General features: G+C 42.4%; 1 protein-coding gene across 4 annotated transcripts in view; it reads left to right on the top strand.

The window, feature by feature from the left end:
* Positions 1-22,939, top strand: part of LOC140471380 (zinc finger and BTB domain-containing protein 39-like) — a 53,469-nt gene that overhangs the window by 3,152 nt on the left and 27,378 nt on the right. Inside the window, exons 2-4 of one of the 4 annotated variants that reach the window (XM_072567405.1) lie at positions 716-776; positions 2,468-2,519; positions 8,906-11,233. In XM_072567405.1, coding sequence (XP_072423506.1) covers positions 9,007-11,145 — 2,139 coding nt within the window. In that variant the 5' untranslated portion in view covers positions 716-776; positions 2,468-2,519; positions 8,906-9,006 and the 3' untranslated portion in view covers positions 11,146-11,233. Of the gene's footprint in view, positions 1-715; positions 777-2,467; positions 2,520-8,905; positions 11,234-19,885; positions 19,952-22,939 lie in introns of those variants that run through there. The other 3 variants (XM_072567404.1, XM_072567408.1, XM_072567407.1) reach the window with 3 other exon arrangements.

Genomic DNA, 22,939 nt, shown 5'->3' with positions numbered 1-22,939 from the left:
AAGGACTTTCCTGGTTGCGTTACTATAGGAAAGATACAGAGGCTCTGGAGAGGTGGAAAGAAGGTTTATCAGGATGCTGCCTGGACTGGAGGGCTTGCCATATGAAGAAAGGTTGAATAAGCTTGGAGTTTTCTCTCTGGAGAGAAGGAGGAAGAGAGGAGACCTGATCAAGGTATACAAAATAATGAGAGGAGTAGATAGAGTCAACAACCAGAGACTTTTCCCCAGGGCAGGATTGACTGGTATGAGAAGTCATAGTTTGAAGATATTAGGAGAAAGATATAAAGAAGACTTCAAGATAGGTTCTTTATGCAGAGAGTGTGAATGCAAGGAATGCGTTGCCAGTGGTGATGGTGGAAGCAGAGTCACTGGGGACATTTAAGCGACTGTTGGACATGCATATGGATAACAGTGAGTTGAGGGGTGCGTAGGTTCAGTTACTATATTTTACATTAGGATTAAGTCTTGACACAACATCGTGGGCCTAAGGGCCTGCTCTGTGCTGTACTTTTCTATGCTTCTAAGATATTGAATGTGGGGAAATAGATGGCAATATCTTGAAAAATGACCTTTTACAGAGGAGGAAGTGCTAGATATCTTGAAATGCATAAAGTTGGATAAATCACTAGGACCTGATCAGGTATATCATAGGACTCTGTGGGAAGCTAGAGAAGTGATTGTTGGGCCCTTGCTGAGATATTTGTATATTCGATAGTCACAGGTGAAAGTGCCAGAAGACTGGAGTTTGGTTAACGTGGTGCCACTGTTTAAGAAAGGTGAGTCCTCTACTTTTTGTCATTTACATAAATGATTTGGATGCGAGCCAGTGAACTATAGACCAGTGAGCCTGATATCGATGTGGGAACATTGTTGGAAGAAATCCCGAGGGACAGGATTTACATGTATTTGGAAAGGCAAGGACTAATTAGGAATAGTCAACATGACTTTGCGTATGGGAAATCATGTCTCATAAACTTGAGTGAATTTTTTGAAAAAGTAACAAAGAGGATTGATGAGGGCACAGCGGTTGACATGATCTATATGGACTTCAGTAAGGCATTCAACAAAGTTCCCCATGGGAGACCAGTTAACAAGGTTAGATCTCAAAGAATACAGGAAGAACTAGACATTTGGATGCAGAACTAGTTCGAAGCCAGAAGACAGAGGATGGTGGTGACCTATGGCCAGTGGAGTGCCACAAAGATCGGTCCTGGGTCCACTACTTTTTGTCATTTATATCAATGATTTGGATATAAACATAGAAGATATAGTTAGTAGATTTACAGATGACACCAAAATTGTAGTGGACAGAGAAGAAGGTTACCTCAGATTACAACAGGATCTTGATCACATGGGCCAATGAGCTGAGGAGTGGTAGATGAAACCAAAAGAGAAATGCTGGAAAATCTCAGCAGGTCTGGCAGCATTGGTAATGAGAGAAAAGAGCTGACGTTTCGAGTCTAACTGACCCTTTGTCAAAGCTTTGACAAAGGGTCAGTTAGACTCGAAATATCAGCTCTTTTCTCTCCTTACTGATGCTGCCAGATCTGCTGAGATTTTCCAGCATTTCTCTTTTGGTTTTAGATTCCAGCATCCACAGTAATTTGCTTTTATCCAGTGGTAGGTGGAGTTTAGATAAATGCGAGATGCTGCAAATCTAAGCAAAAGTTATACATTTAATGGTAAGGTTCTAGGGACAGAGACCTTGGTGAACAGAGACCTTGGAGTGCAGGTTCATAGCTCCTTGAAAGTGGAGCCGCAAGAAGATAGGATAGTGAAGAAGGCATTTGGTATGCTTTCCTTTATTGGTCAGAGTATTGAGTACAGGAGTTGGGAGGTCATGTTGCGGCTGTACAGGACATTGGTTAGGGGCAACTATTGGAAGATTGCCTGAAATCCTGGTTTCTTTCCTATCGGAAAGATGTTGTGAAACTTGAAAGGGTTCCGAAAAGATTTACAAGGATGTTGCCACGGCTGGAAGAGTTGAGCTATAGCGAGAGGCTGTACAGGCCTGGGGCTGATTTCCCTGGAGCATCAAAGGCCGAGGGGTGATGTTATAAAGGTTTATTTAATCATGAAGGACATGGTTATAGTAAATAGACAAAGTCTTTTCCCTGAGGTGGGTGAGTGCAGAACTAGAGGGCATAGGTTTAGGGTGAGAAGGGAAAGGTATAAAAGGGACCTAAGGGGCAACTTTTTCACGCAAAGGGTAGTGCCTGTCTGGAATGAGCTTCCAGAGGAAGTGATGGAGGCTCGTGCAATTACCGCATTAAAAGACATTTGGATGGGTATATGAACAGGAAAGGTTTCGAGGGATATGAGCCAAGTGCTGGAAGTTGGGACTAGATTGGATTGGGATATCTAGTTTGCATGGACTAGTTGGACCGAAGGGTCTGTTTCCATGCTGTACATTTCTATGACTGTATGATATGACACAGTTCCAATTACCATTTCTATCAAATTGAAGGTCAACCTGGCTTACTGGGAGTGCATTCCGGAAGCTGTACCCAGAATGTGAGGTAGGTGATAGCGTCAATCAGGAAACGTAGGGAAGTGTACTGTAAGGGTATAGCAGATATTTTGGGTGACTTCAGTCTGTAGTGTTTAATTTGATCGCTTGATTTGGAACCACTTATCCAATATTAGCTGGATTTTGTAATGGGTGACTTTAACTTTCCCAATATTGATTGGAACTTCCTTCGAGCAAAAGATTTGAATAGAGCTGTTTTTGTAAGGTGTGTTCAGGAGGGTTTCCTAACTCAGTACATTGACAGGCCAACGAGGGGAGAGGCCATTCTAGACTTAGTGCTTGGAAATGAGCCAGGGCAGTTATCAGATCTTGTGGTGGGAGAGCATTTTGGTGATAGTGACCACAACTGCCTCACATTCTACATAGCTATGGAGAAGGAGGGGATTAGGCAAAATGGGAGGATATTTAATTGGGGAAGAGGAAACTATGATGTGATTAAACATGAGTTAGGAAGCATGGATTGGGAGCAATTGTTACATGGTAAAGGCACTATAGACATGTGGAGACTGTTTAAGGAACAGTTGTTACAAGTGATGAATAAATATGTCCCTCTGAGACAGGCAAGAAGGGGTAAGATAAAGGAACCTGGGATGACGAGAGCGGTGGAGCTTCTCGTCAAAAGGAAAAAGGTAGCTTACATAAGGTGGAGGAAGCTAGGGTCAAGCTCAGCTCTAGAGGATTACAGGCAGGCGAGGAAGGAGCTTAAAAATGGTCTGAGGAGAACCAGGAGGGGGCACGAGAAAGGCTTGGCAGAACGGATTAGGGAGAACACAAAGGCATTTTACACTTATGTGGGGAATAAGAGAATGGTCAAAGAAAGAATAGGACCGATCAGGGTTAGCATAGGGAACATGTCTGTAAAGTCTGAGGAGGTAGGGGAAGCCCTAAATGAGTTTTTTGCTTCTGTCTTTACGAAAGAAATGAACTTTGTAGTGAATGAAACCTTTGAAGAGTAGGTGTGCATGCTGAAATGGATAGAGATGGAGAAAGCTGATTTGCTGAAAATTTTGTCAAACATTAAGATTGACAAGTCGCCAGGCCCGGACCAGATTTGTCCTCGGCTGCTTTGGGAAACGAGAAATGCAATTGCTTTACCACTTGTGAAGATCTTCTCATCCTCGCTCTCCACTGGAGTCGTACCTGAGGACTGGAGATAGGCAAATGTAATTCCTCTCTTCAAGAAAGGAAATAGGGAAATCCCCGGCAATTACAGACCAGTAAGTCTCACGAGTGTCGCCTGCAAGGTGTTAGAAAGGATTCTGAGGGATAGGATTTATGACCATCTGGAAGAGCATGGTTTGATTAAATGCAGTCATCACGGCTTTGTGAGGGGCAGGTCATGCCTCACAAACATTGTCGAGTTCTTTGAGGATGTGACTAGAAAAGTTGATGAGGGTCGAGCTGTGGATGTGGTGGATATGGACTTCAGCAAGGCATTTGATAAGGTTCCCCATGGTAGGCTCATTCAGAAGGTCAGGAGGAATGGGATACAGGGGAACTTAACTGTCTGGATACAGAATTGGCTGGCCAACAGAAGACAGCGAGTGGTAGTAGAAGGAAAAAATTCTGCCTGGAAGTCTGTGCTGAGTGGTGTTCCACAGGGCTCTGTCCTTGGGCCTCTATTGTTTGTAACTTTTATTAATGTCTTGGATGAGGGGACTGAAGGATGGGTCAGCAAGTTTGCAGATGACACAAAGGTTGGAGGTGTCGTTGACAGTATAGAGGGTTGTTGTAGGCTGCAGCGGGACATTGACAGGATGCACAGATGGGCTGAGAGGTGGCAGATGGAGTTAAACCTAGATATATGCAAGGTGATGCATTTTGGAAGGTCGAATTTGAAAACTGAGTACAGGATTAAGGATAGGATTCTTGCAGTGTGGAGGATGTGAGGGATCTTGCTGTGCAGGTACATAGATCCCTTAAAATGGCCACCCAAGTGGACAGGGTTGTTAAGAAAGCATATGGTGTATTGGCTTTCATTAACAGGGGGATCGAGTTTAAGAGTCGTGGGAGATCTTGTTGCAGCTCTATAAAGCTTTGGTTAGACCACACTTGGAATACTGCATCCAGTTCTGGTCGCCCTATTATAAGAAAGATGTGGATGCTTTGGAGAGGGTTCAGAGGAGGTTTACCAGGATGCTGCCTGGACTGGAGGGCTTATCTTATGAAGAGAGATTGACTGAGCTCGGACTTTTTTCATTGGAGAAAAGGAGGAGGAGAGGGGACCTAATTGAGGTATACAAGATAATGAGAGGCATAGATAGAGTCGATAGCCAGAGACTATTTCCCAGGGCAGAAATGACCAATATGAGGGGTCATAGTTTTAAGCTGGTTGGAGGAAAGTATAGAGGGGATGTCAGAGGCGGGTTCTTTACACAGAGAGTTGTGAGAGCATGGAATGCATTGCCAGCAGCAGTTGTGGAGGCAGGGTCATTGGGGACATTTAAGAGACTCCTGGACATACATATGGTCACAGAAATTTGAGGGTGCATACATGAGGATCAGTGTCGGCACAACATCGTGGGCTGAAGGGCCTGTTCTGTGCTGTACTGTTCTATGTTCTATGTTCTACATAAATAATACTAATTTTTAGCTTTGCAAATTGACATTACATTTTGGGCTGTGCCTGGTGCTATTCATAAAACATTCCTATGCTATTCAGTAAACCATTTATTGTAATAGAAAATGTTGCTATGCCATACCATGAATTTTCATATTATGGTTGATTGCTAGTTTGCAGTTTATGATGAAGGCACATGTTCACCTCCATATTACTATATGGTGGTAACTCCTTTTGATACTTGAATAGATAAATTTGTGACAGGTAAATTACTAAAGACTGGGTCATCTAGTTTCTTGTTTGCCCAATCCTGCAATTATGTCCGTTAGGACTCAGTCAACTCAGTCAGCAGTGATGCTACTGATCTTGGTGATTAACTTTGAATTCTAACATTCAGGTTACAATCCTTTCTCTTGCCTCACACAGTACTTCCTTCAAGTAGTTTTTAGAACAAGTATGTCTGCAGTCAACGTTGAAAATATTTTTGAAAATTCTGTCACAATTGTCTTACCTTCCCTTCATTTTTGTTTGGTCTATCAGTCCTACAGGAAAGAACGCACTCAGGGATGATGATGATGGAATTCTGTGAACAACTGTGTTAGTTTGAGATTTGACCAGTCCATGAGTCTCCTTTAATACTAGCTCAAAGTGTTTGTATCATAGAATCATAGAGTCCCTACAGTGGGGAAACAGGCCTTTCGGCCCAACAAGTCCCTACTGAGCCTCAGAAGAGTATTCCACCCAAACCATTCCCCATTACTCTACATTTACTCTACATTTATGTATGTACCGATCAGGCAGGAAAGAAATGGTCGTGTGAGGGAGCCTTGGTTGACGAGGGAGGTTGAATGTCTAGTAAAGAGGAAGAAGGAGGCTTACATAAGGTTGAGGAAACAAGGTTCAGACAGAGCAGTGGAGGGATACAGGATAGCCAGAAGGGACCTGAAGAAAGGGATTAGGAGAGCTAAGAGAGGGCATGAAAAATCCCTGGCGGATAGGATCAAGGATAACCCCAAGGCATTCTATGCGTATGTGAGAAACCTGAGAATGACGAGAACGAGGGTAGGTCCGATCAAGGACAGTGGTGGGAGACTGTGTATTGAGTCGGAAGAGATAGGAGAGGTCTTGAACAAGTACTTCTCTTCAGTATTTACGAACGAGAGGGACTGTATTGTTGAAGAGGAGAGTGTGAAACGGACTGATAAGCTAGAAGAGATATCTGTTAGGAAGGAAGATGTGTTGGACATTTTGAACAACTTGAGGATAGACAAGTCCCCCGGGCCTGACGGGATATATCCTAGGATTATGTGGGAAGCAAGAGAGGAAATTGCAGTACCGTTGGCAATGATCTTCTCGTCTTCACTGGCAACGGGGGTGGTACCAGGGGACTGGAGAGTAGCGAATGTTGTGCCCCTGTTCAAAAAAGGGAATAGGGATAACCCCGGGAATTACAGGCCAGTTAGTCTTACTTCTGTGGTAGGCAAAGTAATGGAAAGGGTACTGAGGGATAGGATTTACGAGTATCTGGAACGGCACTGCTTGATTAGGGACAGCCAGCACGGATTTGTGAAGGGTAGGTCTTGCCTTACAAGTCTTATTGAATTCTTCGAGGAGGTGACCAAGCATGTGGATGAGGGTAGAGCAGTGGATGTAGTGTACATGGATTTTAGTAAGGCATTTGATAAGGTTCCCCATGGTAGGCTTATGCGGAAAGTCAGGAGGCATGGGATAGAGGGAAATTTGGCCAATTGGATAGAAAACTGGCTAACCGGTCGAAGTCAGAGAGTGGTGGTAGATGGTAAATATTCAGCATGGAGTCCAGTTACAAGTGGAGTTCCGCAGGGATCAGTTCTGGGTCCTCTGCTGTTTGTAATTTTTATTAATGACTTAGATGAGGGAGTCGAAGGGTGGGTCAGTAAATTTGCAGATGATACAAAGATAGGTGGAGTTGTGGACAGTGAGGAGGGCTGTTGTCGGCTGCAGAGGGACTTAGATATGATGCAGAGCTGGGCTGAGGAGTGGCAGATGGAGTTCAACCCTGCCAAGTGTGAAGTTGTCCATTTTGGAAGAACAAATAAGAATGCGGAATACAGGGTTAATGGTAGGGTTCTTGGTCAGGTGGAGGAACAGAGGGATCTTGGGGTCTATGTACATAGATCTTTGAAGGTTGCCACTCAGGTGGATAGAGTTTGTAAGAAGGCCTATGGAGTATTATCGTTCATTAGCAGAGGGATTGAATTCAAGAGTCGTGAGGTGATGTTGCAGCTGTACAGGACTTTGGTTAGGCCACATTTGGAGTACTGTGTGCAGTTCTGGTCGCCTCACTTTAGGAAAGATGTGGAAGCTTTGGAGAGGGTGCAGAGAAGATTTACCAGGATGTTGCCTGGAATGGAGAGTAGGTCATACGAGGATAGGTTGAGAGTTCTCGGCCTTTTCTCGTTGGAACGGCGAAGGATGAGGGGTGACTTGATAGAGGTTTATAAGATGATCAGAGGAATAGATAGAGTAGACAGTCAGAAACTTTTTCCCCGGGTACAACAGAGTGTTACAAGGGGACATAAATTTAAGGTGAAGGGTGGAAGGTATAGGGGAGATGTCAGGGGTGGGTTCTTCACCCAGAGAGTGGTGGGGGCATGGAATGCGCTGCCCGTGGGAGTGGTAGAGTCAGATTCATTGGCGACCTTTAAGCGGCATTTGGATAGGTACATGGATGGGTGCTTAATCTAGGATAGAAGTTCGGCACAACATCGTGGGCCGAAGGGCCTGTTCTGTGCTGTATTGTTCTATGTTCTATGTTCTATTTACCTCTCACTAATATACTTCACCCATACAATCCTGAACACAATGGGCAATTTAGCATGGTCAATTCACCCACCTGCACATCTTTGGATTGCGGGAGAAACAGGAGCACCTGCAGGAAATCCACGCAGACACCAAGTGAATGTGCAACCTTCATACAGACAGTTGCCCAATGTTGGAATCAAAACCCTGGCACTGTGAGGCAGATTGCTAATCACTGAGCCACTGTGCCACCTAGTTAAGTGAACTTTACTTGGTATGCAGAGCTGAGTTTACAAGCTGCAGTGATGTCAACAGATTTATCATTTCCTTTTCTTTGTCATTCTATCAATTTTGATCCAAGTTAGTGCCTTGTTGACCATTCAGTCTTCAAAAGTCTAACATATCATCAACCAAGAATGAACGAAACAGCAGATTTACTGTCTAAAGGATATTTGGTAAATGTGATATGCGTTCTTCACCACCAAATGTGATCTAAATCAAAGTAAATACAGCTGATGTTGGAAGTATGAAATAAAAATAAAGTGCTGGAAAATTGGCCAGGCTAAATTGTCCATAGTGTTCAGGGATGGGATGGGGATTTGGTGGAGTAGACAGGACAAATATAAAGTAATATAATAGGGGAATAGACTGGGTGGTCTTCAGAGGGTCATTGTGGACTTGTTGGGCCTAAAGGCCTGTTTCCACACTATAGAGATTGCATGATCTTGTGATAGTCATTTAAGCTAAGATTTAAGATTCTTTTGAATTCATGATTAACTGGCTACTATCCTGAAACTTGAGGTCATGTCCCAGTACATTCACGGATAGTGGATTACTAGTCCAGTGATGATACACCATATCATTCATACAATGTTGAGAGCAGCATACAAATTCATGTCATGTTCCTGAAGCCTGTCAATTTTATAGATTTGATTTAAATTGCTGAATTGGAATGAAAAGTTAGATAAAATTAGGAAGGATATTATGTTTGTAAAATCTTGTATTCCAACTGATTTAATTATTCTCATTTGCAGGCTTGTCTATACAAGATAACAATCATGGAACTATGTAAAGCAAAGTACTTTATTGGCCAGTCAATTTGACTTTAGTGAAAGTTGCCAAAGCACTAACAGAGATGGGTATGAGAATTAAACTACACAGTGCTGACCACCCTAATAACCTCCTTAAGGAACTTAATAAGTTTAGGTTGTCCGAAACCATGTGTGATGTAATCATCATGGTTGGCAACAGGACATTTTCAGCACACAAATCAGTGCTAGCATGTGCTGCTGGCTACTTCCAGAAGCTCTTTCTGAATTCTGAGGTTAATACTGCAAGAACATACGTGGTAGACTTCATCACCCCAGCAAATTTTGAAAGAATCTTGAATTTTATCTATACAGCTGAGCTTTTTACTGATCTCATTAATGTTGGTGTTATCTATGAGATGGCAGAGAAGCTGGGAATGCAAGATCTTCTGAAGGCTTGCTACTCCACCTTTCCTGACTTGGAAAAGACAGAAACCAACAAATCAACAGATCAATCACCCGAAGGCTACGCACCTCTCACTGGGGCTTCAAATGACCAAAACACCCCCATGTCAGACTCCAGGGGCCCAGGCCCACAATTTTGTCAAAACAGAAATTACATAATGCAGGTTGAAGTAGGAGAGAGTTTTAAAAGTGAAGAACGAAATCTTGTGAATGAAAATGGCCCAAGTATGCCAGTGATGTACCAACAGTCAACAAAAACTGAAGATAACCTGGAGATGGAATACAGCCAATCCACAACAAGTGAGAATGTGCCTTTGACCTCTAATAAAGGCCCATGTGAGCTGTATGAAATACAGAATAATGGATATTATAATCAAACCAGTTTACTGGTCACTGGAGAATCTCTCAAAGAGAGTAGTAATTCCTGTGTCAGCAACAATGTCGACCTCCAGGTTCAATCAATAAAGGAAATGGAGTGCATGCAGTTTGATGGTATTGAACAGGATGGCCTTAATTTTGATGACCATCAAGAGAGCAGAGGTCCTTCTGAAGAAATAATCGAGTTAACAGATGACAGTGAAGATGACACTCTTGTCTGTGTTAAGGATAGTAATGGTGAAGGTAAGAGTATGCCATGCCAGGTGTGTGGCAAGGTCTTGCCAGCCAACATAGGAATGATCAGGCAACATGGTAAACTCCACATTGATGCAAAAGAAGGGCTGTGTACTGTGTGTGGCGCCAAGTTCACTGATAGGAGCTCTCGAATCACCCATGTTTTGTCTCACGTTGGAATTTTTCTCTTCTCGTGTGACATGTGTGAAATGAAATTTGTAACACAGTGGCAAGTGGCTGGACACAGGAAAGGGAAGCCACATGATGCTAACATTATTGTCCAACCAAATACCATCCTGCCTGCTGAAGCTAATTTTGGTGGCTCTCCCACAGAACTGTTTTGTGCTGTCTGTGGAAAGACAGTGACTAAAAACTATCTTGCTGTGAAAGACCATATCCTTTCCCATCTTGACATGAAAAGTCTCTCCTGTTGTGTCTGTGAGCAGCCATATAGATCAGTCTGTAGCCTAATGTGGCATGTTTTATCCCACATGAATATATCAATCTTTTCCTGTTCTGTATGTGGTAATAGCTTTGTAGACCGAACTGTTCTAGAGCAACATATGGCTTCACACCAGGGTATGGAGTATTTATACGAATGTAATTTCTGCTGTAGAAAGTTTCGGTTAGAAGCCTCTTATCAGAACCATGTGAAGATACATAAGAGGAATAACTTGGATGGCATAAAAGGTCTAACTACTCCACACCAGTGGCTCAAAAAAACCTTAACAACATCACCATCAGATGAGTCTACAAGTGATGGACATGTGACTGGTGTACACCAAGAGACCCTTCTGACCCTTCCCTCAAACCAAGGCAAAGCCAACTCCAAAGGGAACTGGTATGAATGTGAATTTTGTGGGAAAAGGTTTTCCCATTCTAGTGAGTTTCAGTATCATCTCCGAATCCACTCAGGAGAGAAGCCCTATGAATGCAAGCTGTGCCACAAATTCTTCAGGGGGCGATCGACTGTCAAAAACCATCTAAAGACCCATTCAGGTGCCCTTATGTATTGCTGCACGGTTTGCCAGAAGTATTGTCCCACCTTGAACCTTATGATTAAACATGTGGAGATGCACAAAGATGGGGGTCTACCTCCTGACTTTAACATTGCACAGACATTCATGTACATCGTGCATTCCAAACAGTCAGTAAAAATGATGGACTAACCCTTACCCAAAAAGGAAACAGTTCCATTGTTGATTTGAAAAAACTGTATTCAGAAATAAACTTCAAATAAAGTCTCATTTTAATGTACAGTGGAACGGTCAACGCTAAGATCAGATTTATAATGAGCTTATGGTTGACAGAATGTTTCAAGAGTTAGCAAATTGACCATAAAGATTTGATTCATATAGAGTCATAAGACTCAGACATTACGGAAATAGAGCTGTCAGTCCTACTCATCTCAGGTATCCTTGCCTGCATTTGGCTCTTATCTCTCTAAATCGTTTTAATCCACGCACGTGTCCTACTGTTTTTAAATGTGATAATTTTTCCGGCTTCTGCCACTTCCTCAAACAGGTCCTCATCTGTACACACATCATCCTGTGATAACAGTTGCCCCTCAGATCCCTTTTGAATATTTTCCCTCTCACCTTAACCTGTGCCCTCTTGTTTGGATTCCTATACACTTCCCATGCCTTTGGCTATTCACCTTACCTGTACCCCTAGGTTTTACAAACCCATTTAAGGTTAACACATTCAGCCCTGGACATTCTGGGTTAGCAATCCTAGCCTATCCCATCTCCCTATAACTCAGTCACTCCAGTCTTAGCAACATTCTTGTAAATCCTTTCTGCGCACTATGTAGTTTAACAACATTCTTCCTGCAGCAAAGTAACTAGAATTGTAGTTTTCTAAACATGAACTCACTAATGTCTTGTATAGCACAGCATTATGTCTCAATTCCAATAAACAGTGCACTAACCAATGAAAATGTGCCAAATGCCTTCTTAACCACCTGCAGCATCAGGAACTATGAACCAACACCTCATGTCTCTCTTATCAAATAAACTGATCGTCACATTATGAAAAGGCTGTGAAAGGTTTGGAGAGTGTGCAGAGGAGGTTCACCAGAATGTTGTCTGGTATGGAGGGTGCCAGCTATGAAGAGAGAGTTGAGTAGATTAGGATGATTTTCAATAGAAAGATGGAGGTTGAGGGGACATGTGATTGAGGTCTATAAAAGTTTCCCAGAATGAGGGAGTCAGTTATAAAAGGTCACAAGTTCAAGGTGAGAGTGAAAAAGTTCAAGGGAGGTATGTGTAGGAAGTTCTTTACACTGAGGTTTAGATGGAGGATATGATTCAGTGCAGGCTTGGAAGGGCCTGTTCTGTAATTATCCTTATTCTTTGTTCCCCAGCACTCTATCAGTAAAAGCATAGGAGAGTGATGAGCAAAGCCCCATCATAGCCAGCAGCCCAGCTAGGATTAACTGTGGAGGTACTGTCCAGGTTTACTTTAGTAAAATGCAATATTTCATCAATCTAAATTAAAACACATCTGTCACTTCTCAACTGATTGGCCCATCTGATCAAGATGCCACTATACTCTTAAATAACCTTTTTTATTCTCAACTGCATCAAAATTTGGTATGATATGAGGTTGGGTAGAGTATTGTTATGAAGTTGTAGGTGTGTACCGTACCTTTAAGAGAGTGTGGTAGTTTGAACAGACATAGAAGGGCACAGAGTGTTTAAAATATTTTAAAATGTAATATTTGGTAGTAAAACAAATAGCTAAAGCTGCGATGCTGTGTTACACAACAAATTTGTATTTGGCCAATCAGTTTAAATTATGCCCCAAGTTACCAAAATCCAATTGAATTTAAACTTTACTGTTTTTGGATGGCCTCAAACCAATGAGCTCTGATATTTTTGGGTATATACAATTGGGTATTTTGAACGGTTAACCAAAGTGGCAAAGAGCACCAACAGAATCACTCTCTGAATGGTACCTTTTCATATAAAATCTGTAATGCTGAAGATTGAAGAAAAGAAAGCAGGAAAATCTACAAAGGAAAATACAGAGGAAAATAATCACAACTGACTGATTTTGAAATTTGAATTTTTATAAAACTTAATCGGGAGTTTTATCAGATCAGTATTTGCTGTAGAGTGGGAGGTAGATAAATTGATCAGATAAAGGAGGCTCACATTGTAAATAGTTGTTGTTGAATTTTTTTTACTTGGAGTTAAAGAATAAATTGTTTCTTTTCTTGAAATAGTGGAATTTGGGTAGTTCTTTGTAATTCATACTTTAACGAGGTGAGCTGAGCTTCTCTGTGTGTCTGTTTAAATTAGCAGAATGATGTACACAGTTTTATAACAGTTTGGGGGGCTTAGTATCGTGATTTAGACAGATCCAGTCTGAGAGTTTGGGTACGAAGAAAGCCCGATAGATTTAAACACTTGCTGACTGGTGTCCTAGATCTTTAAATAAAATATAGGTGAGACAATTTGTTTAATTTCAATTACTTGTGGTTGGTTAAACTAAAAGTGAAAAAAAGGCTCTTAAAATTGCTGAAGAGGCTCTGGGGTTTGAAGATGATTCCCAACTTTGCCAAGAAATTTTAGAAGGAAGAAAAAAGATCTTACTGTTATAATATACAAATAGGTTAGATTTGGGTTTATCCAAAGCCAAAGATAAAGCTGAAATTGTAATGGAGTAACAGACAAGTGCAGTAGTGTTAGAAAAAAACTTAAATTACAATTAAGGAAAATGGAGTTAAAAATGAAAAAGGAGAGAGCAAGAGAAAGGATAAAGAAAGAAAGAGAAGGTACTTCGCTGAGCCGAGAGAGAGGGAAAAAAATGAAGATTCTTAGCTGAGCATAGAGAAGAAAGGGAGAGGGAAAAAGAATTTGAACTTGAGAAGTTGCAACTTAGTCAGCAAAGTCAAGTTAACAGGATGGAGATTAACGAGCAGTACGGTGGCACAGTGGGTTAGCACTGCTGCCTCACAGCGCTAGAGATCCGGGTTCAATTCCTGCCTCAGGCGATTGACTGTGTGGAGTTTGCACATTCTCCCCATGTCTGCGTGGGTTTGCTCCGGTTTCCTCCCACAGTCCAAAGATGTGCAGGTCAGGTGAATTGGTCATGCTAAATTGCCCGTAACATAAGGTGAAGGGGTAAATGTAGGGGAATGGGTCTGGGTGGATGCACTTCGGCAGGTTAGTGTGACTTGTTGGGCCGAAGGGCCAATTTTCACACTGTAAGTTATCTAATCTAATCTAAAAGAGAAGATAACACATTCAAATATGTCAAACTGTTGAGAACATTTTGATGATAAAGATGTTGAAACCTTTTCATTTGAAGAATTGGCTGGGCAGATGGAGTCCAAGGATTTATGGGTAATGCTACTTGAGACTAAATTGGTAGGCAGAGCTAGTGAGGTATTTGCGGCACTGTCAGATGAGGGCTCGAGGTTATGAAGATGTCAAACAAGCTATTTTTCCGAGAACTCTGTGGGAAGCTAGAGAAGTGATTGCTGGGCCTCTTGCTAAGGTAATTATATCATCGATAGTCACAGGTGAGGTGCCGGAAAACTGGAAATTGGCAAACGTGGTGCCACTGTTTAAGAAGGGTGGTAAAGACAAGCCAGGGAACTATAGACCAGTGAGCCTAGCTTCAGTGGTGGGCAAGTTGTTGGAGAGAACCCTGAGGGACAGGATGTACATGTATTTGGAAAGGCAAGGACTGATTGGGGATGGTCAACATGCCTTTGTGCGTGGGAAATCATGTCTCACAAACTTTGATTGAGTTTTTTGAAGAAGTAACAAGATTGATGAGGGTAGAGCAGTGGATGTCGTCTGTATGGACTTCAGTGGGGCATTCGACGGCGTTCCCCATGGGAGACTGATTAGCAAGGTTAGATATCATGGAATACAGGGAGAACTAGCCATTTGGATATAGAACTGACTCAAAGGCAGAAGGCAGAGGGTGGTGGTGGAGGGTTGCTTTTCAGACTGGAGGCCTGTGACCAGTGGAGTGCCACAAGGACCGGTGCTGGGTCCTCCACCTTTTGTTATTTACATAAATGATTTGGATGTGAGCATTAGAGGTACAGTTAGTAAGTTTGCAGATGACACCAAAATTGGAGGTGTAGTGGACAGCGAATAGGGTTACCTCAGATTACAACAGGATTTGGACCAGATGGGTCAATTGGCTGAGGAGTGGCAGATGGAGTTTAATTCAGATAAATGCGAGGAGCTGCATTTTGGGAAAACAAATCTTAGCAGGACTTATACACTTAATGGTAACGTCCTAGGGAGTGTTGCTGAACAAAGAGACCTTGGAGTGCAGGTTCATAGCTCCTTGAAAGTGGAGTTGCAGCTAGATATGGTAGTGAAGAAGGCATTTGTTATGCTTTCCTTTATTGGTCAGAGTATTGAGTACAGGAGTTGGGAGGTCATGTTGCGGCTGTACAGGACATTGGTTAGGCCACTGTTGGAATATTGTGTGCAGTTCTGGGCTCCTTCCTATCGGAAAGTTGTTGTGAAACTTGAAAGAGTTCAGAAAAGATTTACAAAGATGTTGCCAGGATTGGAGGATTTGAGCTATAGGGAGAGGCTGAACAGGCTGGGGCTGTTTTCCCTGGAGTGTCGGAGGCTGAGGGGTGACCTTATAGAGGTTTATAAAATCATGAGGGGCATGGATAGGGTAAATAGACAAAATCTTTTCCCTGGGATTGGGGAGTCCAGAACTTGAGGACATAGGTTTAGGGTGAGAGGGGAAAAATATAAAAAAGACCTAAGGGGCAACTTTTTCATGCAGACAGTGGTACGTGTATGGAATGAACTGCCAGAGGAAGTGGTGGAGGCTGGTACAATGACAACATTTAAGAGGCATTTGGATGGATATATGAATAGGAAGGCTTTGGAGGGATATGGGCCAGGTGCTGGCAGGTGGGACTAGATTGGGTTGGGATATCTGGGTCAGCATGGACGGGTTGGACCGAAGGGTCCGTTTCTGTGCTGTACATCTCTGTGGCTGTATGACTCTAAGTACTTGGTAACAAAAGTGTATAGACAGTGGATCAGAAACACAAAGAAGGCACAAGATCAGATTGTTGTATTTAAAAGAATTTTATAGTCATCTTGATAGATGATTGCAGGCCTTAAAAATAGCAAAGACCTGTGAGGCGCTAAGAAACATTATTCAAAAACTCATTTCCAGAGATGATAAGAATTCACATGGATGAGCAGAATGTTCAGGAAGTGAGAAGGGCAGCACAGTTAGTAGTTGAATACATGTTGGTGCATGAATTTCATCCTGTGATGAACAGAAGTTAGGAGATGGGAAGATCCTACACTACGAATGAAAGAGTAGAGAACACTGGTAATTGTTTACCACAGGTTAGAGAAACACAAGAGGGTGGAAAGGAGGTGAAAGGCTTCAGGTGTTTTCACTGTACTGATAAATTAGATTGTTGTTGGTTCAAGGAGATCCCTGGGAAAAGGTGTTTTCATTGCCAGAGGGTGGGACATGTAAAATCTTTAAAGCTATCACAGATGTTGCTCTTTACTGTGGGAAAACATGGTAAAAGAAGCTAAGCCAGTGGCATTATTGAAAGTAGTAAAAGAAAAGTGAAAAAAGTTGAGAAGCTGCAAGAGAGTGCACAGCTCTGTGGGTAAAGTTTACTCAGAAAGGGGAAAAGGGCAAGAAGTTATATTTTTGAGAGATACAGGATCTAACCAGTCTCTAATAGTAAGAGATAGACAAATTTGCACTCTTTCTGACTTGTTACCTGAGAGAATGATAATTTGTGGGACAGATGGATAGAAATTTAAGGTCAGGTTAGAACATAGAACAAAACAATGCAGACAGCCCCTTCGGCCCTTGATGTTGCTAACCAAAGCCTATCAACCTACGCTATCCCATCAACATCCATATGCATATCCAGGGACTATTTAAATGCCCCTAATATGACTGACTTAACTACATTGGCAGGCTGGGCATTCCACACTCTTAACACTCTCTGAGTAAAGAACCTGCCTCTGACATCTGTTTTACATCTATCACCCCTCAATTTATAGCTATGCCTCTCATAAAAGCAAATTTCATCATCCAAGGAAAATGATTCTCACTGTACATCCTTTCTAATTCTCTGATCATCTTGTATGTCTTTATTAAATCCCCTCTTAGCCTTCTTCGCTCCAATCAGAACAAACCCAAGTCCCTCAGCTTTTCCTCGTAAGACCTTCACTCCAGACCAGGCAACATCCTGGTCAATCTCCTCTCTCCTTTCCAATACTTCCATGTCCTTCCTGTAATGGGGCGACCAGAACTGCACACAGTACTCCAAGTGAGGCTGTATAGTTGCAGCATGACATCATGGCTCCAGAATTCAATCCCTCTCCCAATAAACCATAATACACCCTCTCCCAATAAAACATAACAGCACTATCAACCTGGGTGGCAACTCTCAGGGGTCTTTATACATGGGCACCAAGATCCCTCTGCACATCCACACTGCCAAGAATCTTTCCATTGACCCAGTATTCTGCCTTCCTGTTATTCTTCCCAAAGTGAATCACTTCACATTTATCTGCATTTGCCACCTTTCAGTCCAATTCTGCAGTTATTCCAGTTATTCCCTGCAATGTGCAACATTCTTCCACCACTCCACTGACTTTAGTATCATCTGCAAACTTACTAACCCATCCACCTATGCCTGTGTCCAAGTTATTATAAAAATGATAAACAGCTTTGGTCCCAAAACAGTTTTCTGTGGTACATCACTCCAGGCTGAATATTATCCATCAACCACCAGTTGTTGACTTCTTACAGGAAGCCAGTTTCTAATCCAAACAGCTAAATCACCTTCAATCCCATGCCACCACATTTTCTTCAATACCCTACTATGTGGAACCTTATCAAAGACTTTCCTAAAGTCCATGTGAACTGCTCTATCCTCATCCACATACTTGGTCACTTCAAAAAACTCAATGAGGTTTGTGAGACACGACCTGCCCTTAATGAACCCATGTTGACTATTTCCAATCAAATTGTTGTTTGCTAGATGATTATAAATCCTATCTTTTGCCCTGTGGCATGAACCTATCCCTTTCCATCGCTAAACTAAACATAGCCAAACTATGGTAACTCTCTCCAAAGTGCTCACCTATCACTAAGTCAAACACCTGGCCTGGTTAATACCAAGTACCAGATCCGGTGTAGCCTCCCCGCTTGTCAACCCTTAGGCATACTGTGTCAGGAAACCCTCCTGCACACATTGGACAAAAACTGATCTATCTAACATACTAGAGTTGTAGCATGTCTAGTCAATGTTGGAGACATTAAAGTCTCCCACAATGACCACCTTGTTGCCTTCAATCCTGCCCAGAATTTATTTGCCAACCTGTCCTCCACATTCCTGGAATTTTGCAGGGGCCTATTAAAAAGCTCCCAGCAGTGTGATCTCTCCTCTCCTATTTCTAACCTCAGCCCATACCACCTCAATAAACAAATCCTCGTCAAAAGTTCTTTCAGCCACCATTATATTGTCCTCGACTAAAATAGCCACACCACCCCCTCTTTTACCACCTTCCTTGATCTTAATGAAAGATTTAAACCTGGAACCTGCAACATCCATTCCTGATTTTGCTCTATCCATGTCTTAGAAATGGCCACAACATCAAAGCCCCAGGTACCTATCCATGCTGCAAGCTCATGTACTTTATTCCGGATACTCCTGGCATTGAAATAATCTCACTTCAAACCAGCTTGTTGTCTGCCAGCACGTTCCTGTGATGGTGAAATCCTGTACATGTCATCCTCCTGTGCACTGGAGCTACACTTCAGGTTCCCATCCCCCTGCTGAGCTAGTTTAAACCCGCCGAAATAACACTAGCAAATTTCCCAGCCAGGATATTAGTACCCCTTTGGTTTAAGTGAAGACTGACCTGTATGTGTAGAGGTCCCACTTTCCCCAGAACGAGCCCCAAGTATCCAAAACCCTGAAAGCTTCCCTCCTGCACCATCCCTGCAGTCACGTGTTCAGCTGCTACCTCTCCCTATTCTTCACCTCGCAATCACGCACCTCGGGTAACAAACCAGAGCCAACAACTCTGTTTCAACAAGTTGTCAGCTTCCTCCCTAGCTCCCTGAAATTTTGCCTTGTATTCCTATCCCTTTTTCTACCTATGTCGTTGGTACCTTTGTGGACCACAACTTGGAGCTGGTCACCCTCTCCCTTCAGGATCCCAAAAACATGATCCGAGAATCACTGACCCTGGTACCTGGGAGGCAACACACCAACTGTGGGTCTCTTTCATTCCCAACAAACATTCTATCTGACCCTCTAACTATTGAGTCCCCAATGACTAACAATCTCCTCCTTTCCCCACTTCCCTTCTGTGACAGACTTTGTGCCAGAGACCTGCACCCTATGCAAGACCCTGGTAAGTCCTCCCCCCAATCGTATACTTGTTTTTCAGAGGAAAAACCACAGAGAATCCCTGCACTGACTGTTTTGTCCCCCTTCGAACAGTTACCCAGCTTTCTTCTTGCCTATGAGTAACTACTTCACTGAAATTCTTATCTATTACAGACTCTGCCTCCCGAGTGATCGAAGTTCATCCAGCTCCTGGTCCAGTTCCCTAACACAGTCTTGGAGGAGCAAGAGTTGGGTGCACTTCCTGCAGAGTCCCTCACCTCTAACACCAAGCAGGAGGAACATTCCTCTCCCTGCACTGCAATCCCTGCTAGTCCCCTTATCAGAAAGTCAAAAAAAAAAGAAGCTTACCTGATATGCCTCTGATGTTTAAGGTTAGGAGAGGGTCTCGGGTTTAGAAAATCCTCACTTATATTGCTCAGGAGATGAAAAGTCCCTCCTTTCCCAAAAATCCCTGCTAAAGTGCTGCTGCTGCTTAAAGTTTTAAATCAGTGACTCGCCTTTCCCAACAGGACCCCAATCCAAGCTTCTGCTCATCCCGCTGCTGGCAACAGAAATGGAGGGTTTCAATGCTAAAGGTAAGTTCTTAAAGTTTTAAATCCATGACTTACCTTTGCCAAACAGGCCCCTGGTACAAGCTCCTGCTCTTCATGCTGCTGGCAACCGGAATCTATCAGGTTGAAGTGCCAACTCAAGATTGCAGAAGTAACAATCGGAGTGGTTATCAGTGTGGCCATTCTAGAAATCCGGTTTGTACTTGGGAATGATTTAGCAGGGTCTAAGGTGGAAGTAACACCCCTTGTTGTGGAGAAATCCAAGGAAGACCATGAAACTTAAGAAATAAATAAAACAAATCCTGGTATTTTCCCAGACTGTGTACTAACAAGATCGCACCATCATAAGTCACAACAAAGCAAAAACTAAAGACAATGATGAAGGTTTTTTGCAAGGGTTGTGAAGGTTTGTAGCTCAGGTTGAGGTTTAGGGTGTAGGTTTGCTCGCTGAGCTGTAGGTTTGATATCCAGATGTTTCATTACCTGGCTCGGTAACATCATCAGTGGCGACCTCCAAGTGAAGGTGTTGAGATTCAGTTAGTGGACACCCTATTTGACAGAATAGAACATAGAACAGTACAGCACAGAACAGTCCCTTCAGCCCACGATGTTGTATTGGTGTAGGAGAGGCCTGAACTTGCAGAAAGTCAGACAAATGTTTAGTCCTGAAAAGCTAATGGGTTTGTAACAGAAGGACAATTCAAGAAAATATGTATAGAACAAAGAACAAAGAAAATTTATAGCCCAGGAACAGGCTCTTCGGCCCTCCAAACCTGAACCAATCCAAATTCACTGTCTAAACCTGTCAGTCAATTCCTAAGTATCTGTATCCCTCAGCTCCCCACCTACTCATGCATCTGTCCAGATGCATCTTAAAAGAATCTACTGGGCCTGTCTCTACTGCCTCTGCTGGCAACGCATTCCAGACACCCACCACACTCTGTGTGAAGTACTTACCGCAAGTATCCCCCTTAAACTTTCCACCTCTCACCTTGAAAGTGTGACCTCTCGCTATTGAATCCTGCACCCTGGGAAAAAGCTTGTCTCTATCCACCCTGTCTATACCCTTCATGATTTTATAAACCTCAATCAGGTCCCACTTCAATCTCCTTTTTTATAAGACAATAAACCCAACCTTCTCAATCTTTCTTCATAGCTAGCACCTTCCATACCAGGCAACATCCTTGTAAACCTTTTCTACACCCTCTCCAAATCATCCACATCTTTTTGGTAATGTGGCAACCAGAACTGTACACCGTATTCTAAATGCAACCAAACTAATGTCTTGTACAATGTTAACATGACCTGCCAACTCTTATACTCAATACCCCATCCAATGAAGGCAAACATACTCTATGCCTTCTTGACCACTCTATCCACCTGTGCAACAACCTTCAGGATACAATGGACCTGCATTCCCAGATCTCTCTGCCATCGACTTTTCCCAAGGCTCTTCCGTTCATTGCATAATTCACTCTAGAATTAGTCTTACCTAAATGCATCACCTCACATTTTCCTGAATTAAAAACCATCTGCCACTTTTCCATTCAACTCTCCAGCCTATGTATATCCTCCTGTATTCTCTGACAGTTCCTTATGCTTTCTGCTACTCCACCAATCTTGGTGTCATCTGCAAACTTGCTGATCATATCAACAGTGCCCTCTTCTAGATCATTTCTGTATATTACAAACAACAGTGGCCCAATACTGACCCCTGTGGAACACCACTGGTCACCTTTCTCCATTTTGAGAAACTCCCTTCAGCTACTACTTTCTGTCTCCTTTGCTCAACCAGTTCTTTATCAACCAAGCTAGAACACCATGCACACCATATGACTTCACTTTCTTCATTAGTCTACCATGGGGAACCTTATCAGTCGCCTTACTAAAGTCCATGTATATGACATCAACAGCCCTTCCTTCATCTATCAACTTGGTCACTTCCTCGAAGAACTCAATATATTAAGTTGGTAAGGCACAATCTCAAGATTCATCATGTTCCTCTCCTCTGTGAACACTGATGCAAAGTAATCATTTAGAATCTCACCCATTCTCTCAGGTTCTGCACACAGCCTTCCTTCATTATCCTTTAGTGGGCCAATCCTTTCTCTAGTTGCCTACTTATAGTCATAGAGTCTTTCTTATATAAGAATAAAGTATTTGGAATTATCCTTAATTCTACTCATTAAAACTATTTCATGACCCCTTTTAGCCCGCTTGATTCCTCGTTTAAGACATGTCCTAATCTTCTGATATTCTTCCAGGGTCCATTCTGTTCTTAACTGCCTAGACCTTATGTATGTTTCCCATTTCCTCTTGGCTAGTTGTACAATTTCTCCTGTCATCCATGGTTCACAAATCTTGCCCTCTCTATCCTTTGCCTTCTACAGGACATACCTATCCTGCACTACCTTTAACCTATCTTTGAAAGCCTCCCAAATCTCAAATGTGGACTTCCCTTCAAATATGTTTTTATGTACTCTGAAAAGAAGGCAGGGATATTCCTGAGGGTTATAATCTGAAAGAACTGGAAAAACAGATGTTAGTCACTGCCCACCAACGTGAAGAATCAAAGCCATATGTTGTTAATTTTGATGTGCCTCAAAATATGTTAAACAATGAGGAAGTCCTTGAGGAGTGGGTTAGATTAGTAAACTATCTGTCTCAGGAGCAAAGAACGCAGTATGAGGACATAATTAGGAATAAAATGGGAAGGACTAATGCCATTTTACATGAGGTAGATGTAGGGAATGTTGTTCTGATAAAACATGGCTTAATCCTTTCAAAGCTACACAGATGCAGATGGAATTGGAAACAATGTTATTGTGCAGTAACTAACATTTTTTCTTCAGTTCCTTCTCTCTATTATAATAAGGTTTCAACATGTTCACATGATATACTCAATAGTTTTTTTCTATCTGGCATCTTCACCAGATTGTTTACCTGACTCAACTTTTTCACAATTTGATAGAGACCACTAAATCTGTCTTTGAATAAACCTCCTACTACTCT

Source organism: Chiloscyllium punctatum, chromosome Y (genome assembly GCF_047496795.1).
Source record: "Chiloscyllium punctatum isolate Juve2018m chromosome Y, sChiPun1.3, whole genome shotgun sequence".
NCBI lineage: Eukaryota > Metazoa > Chordata > Chondrichthyes > Orectolobiformes > Hemiscylliidae > Chiloscyllium > Chiloscyllium punctatum.
The sequence above is the reverse complement of the archived record's forward strand: the minus strand, read 5'-3'. Positions and strand labels throughout refer to the sequence as shown.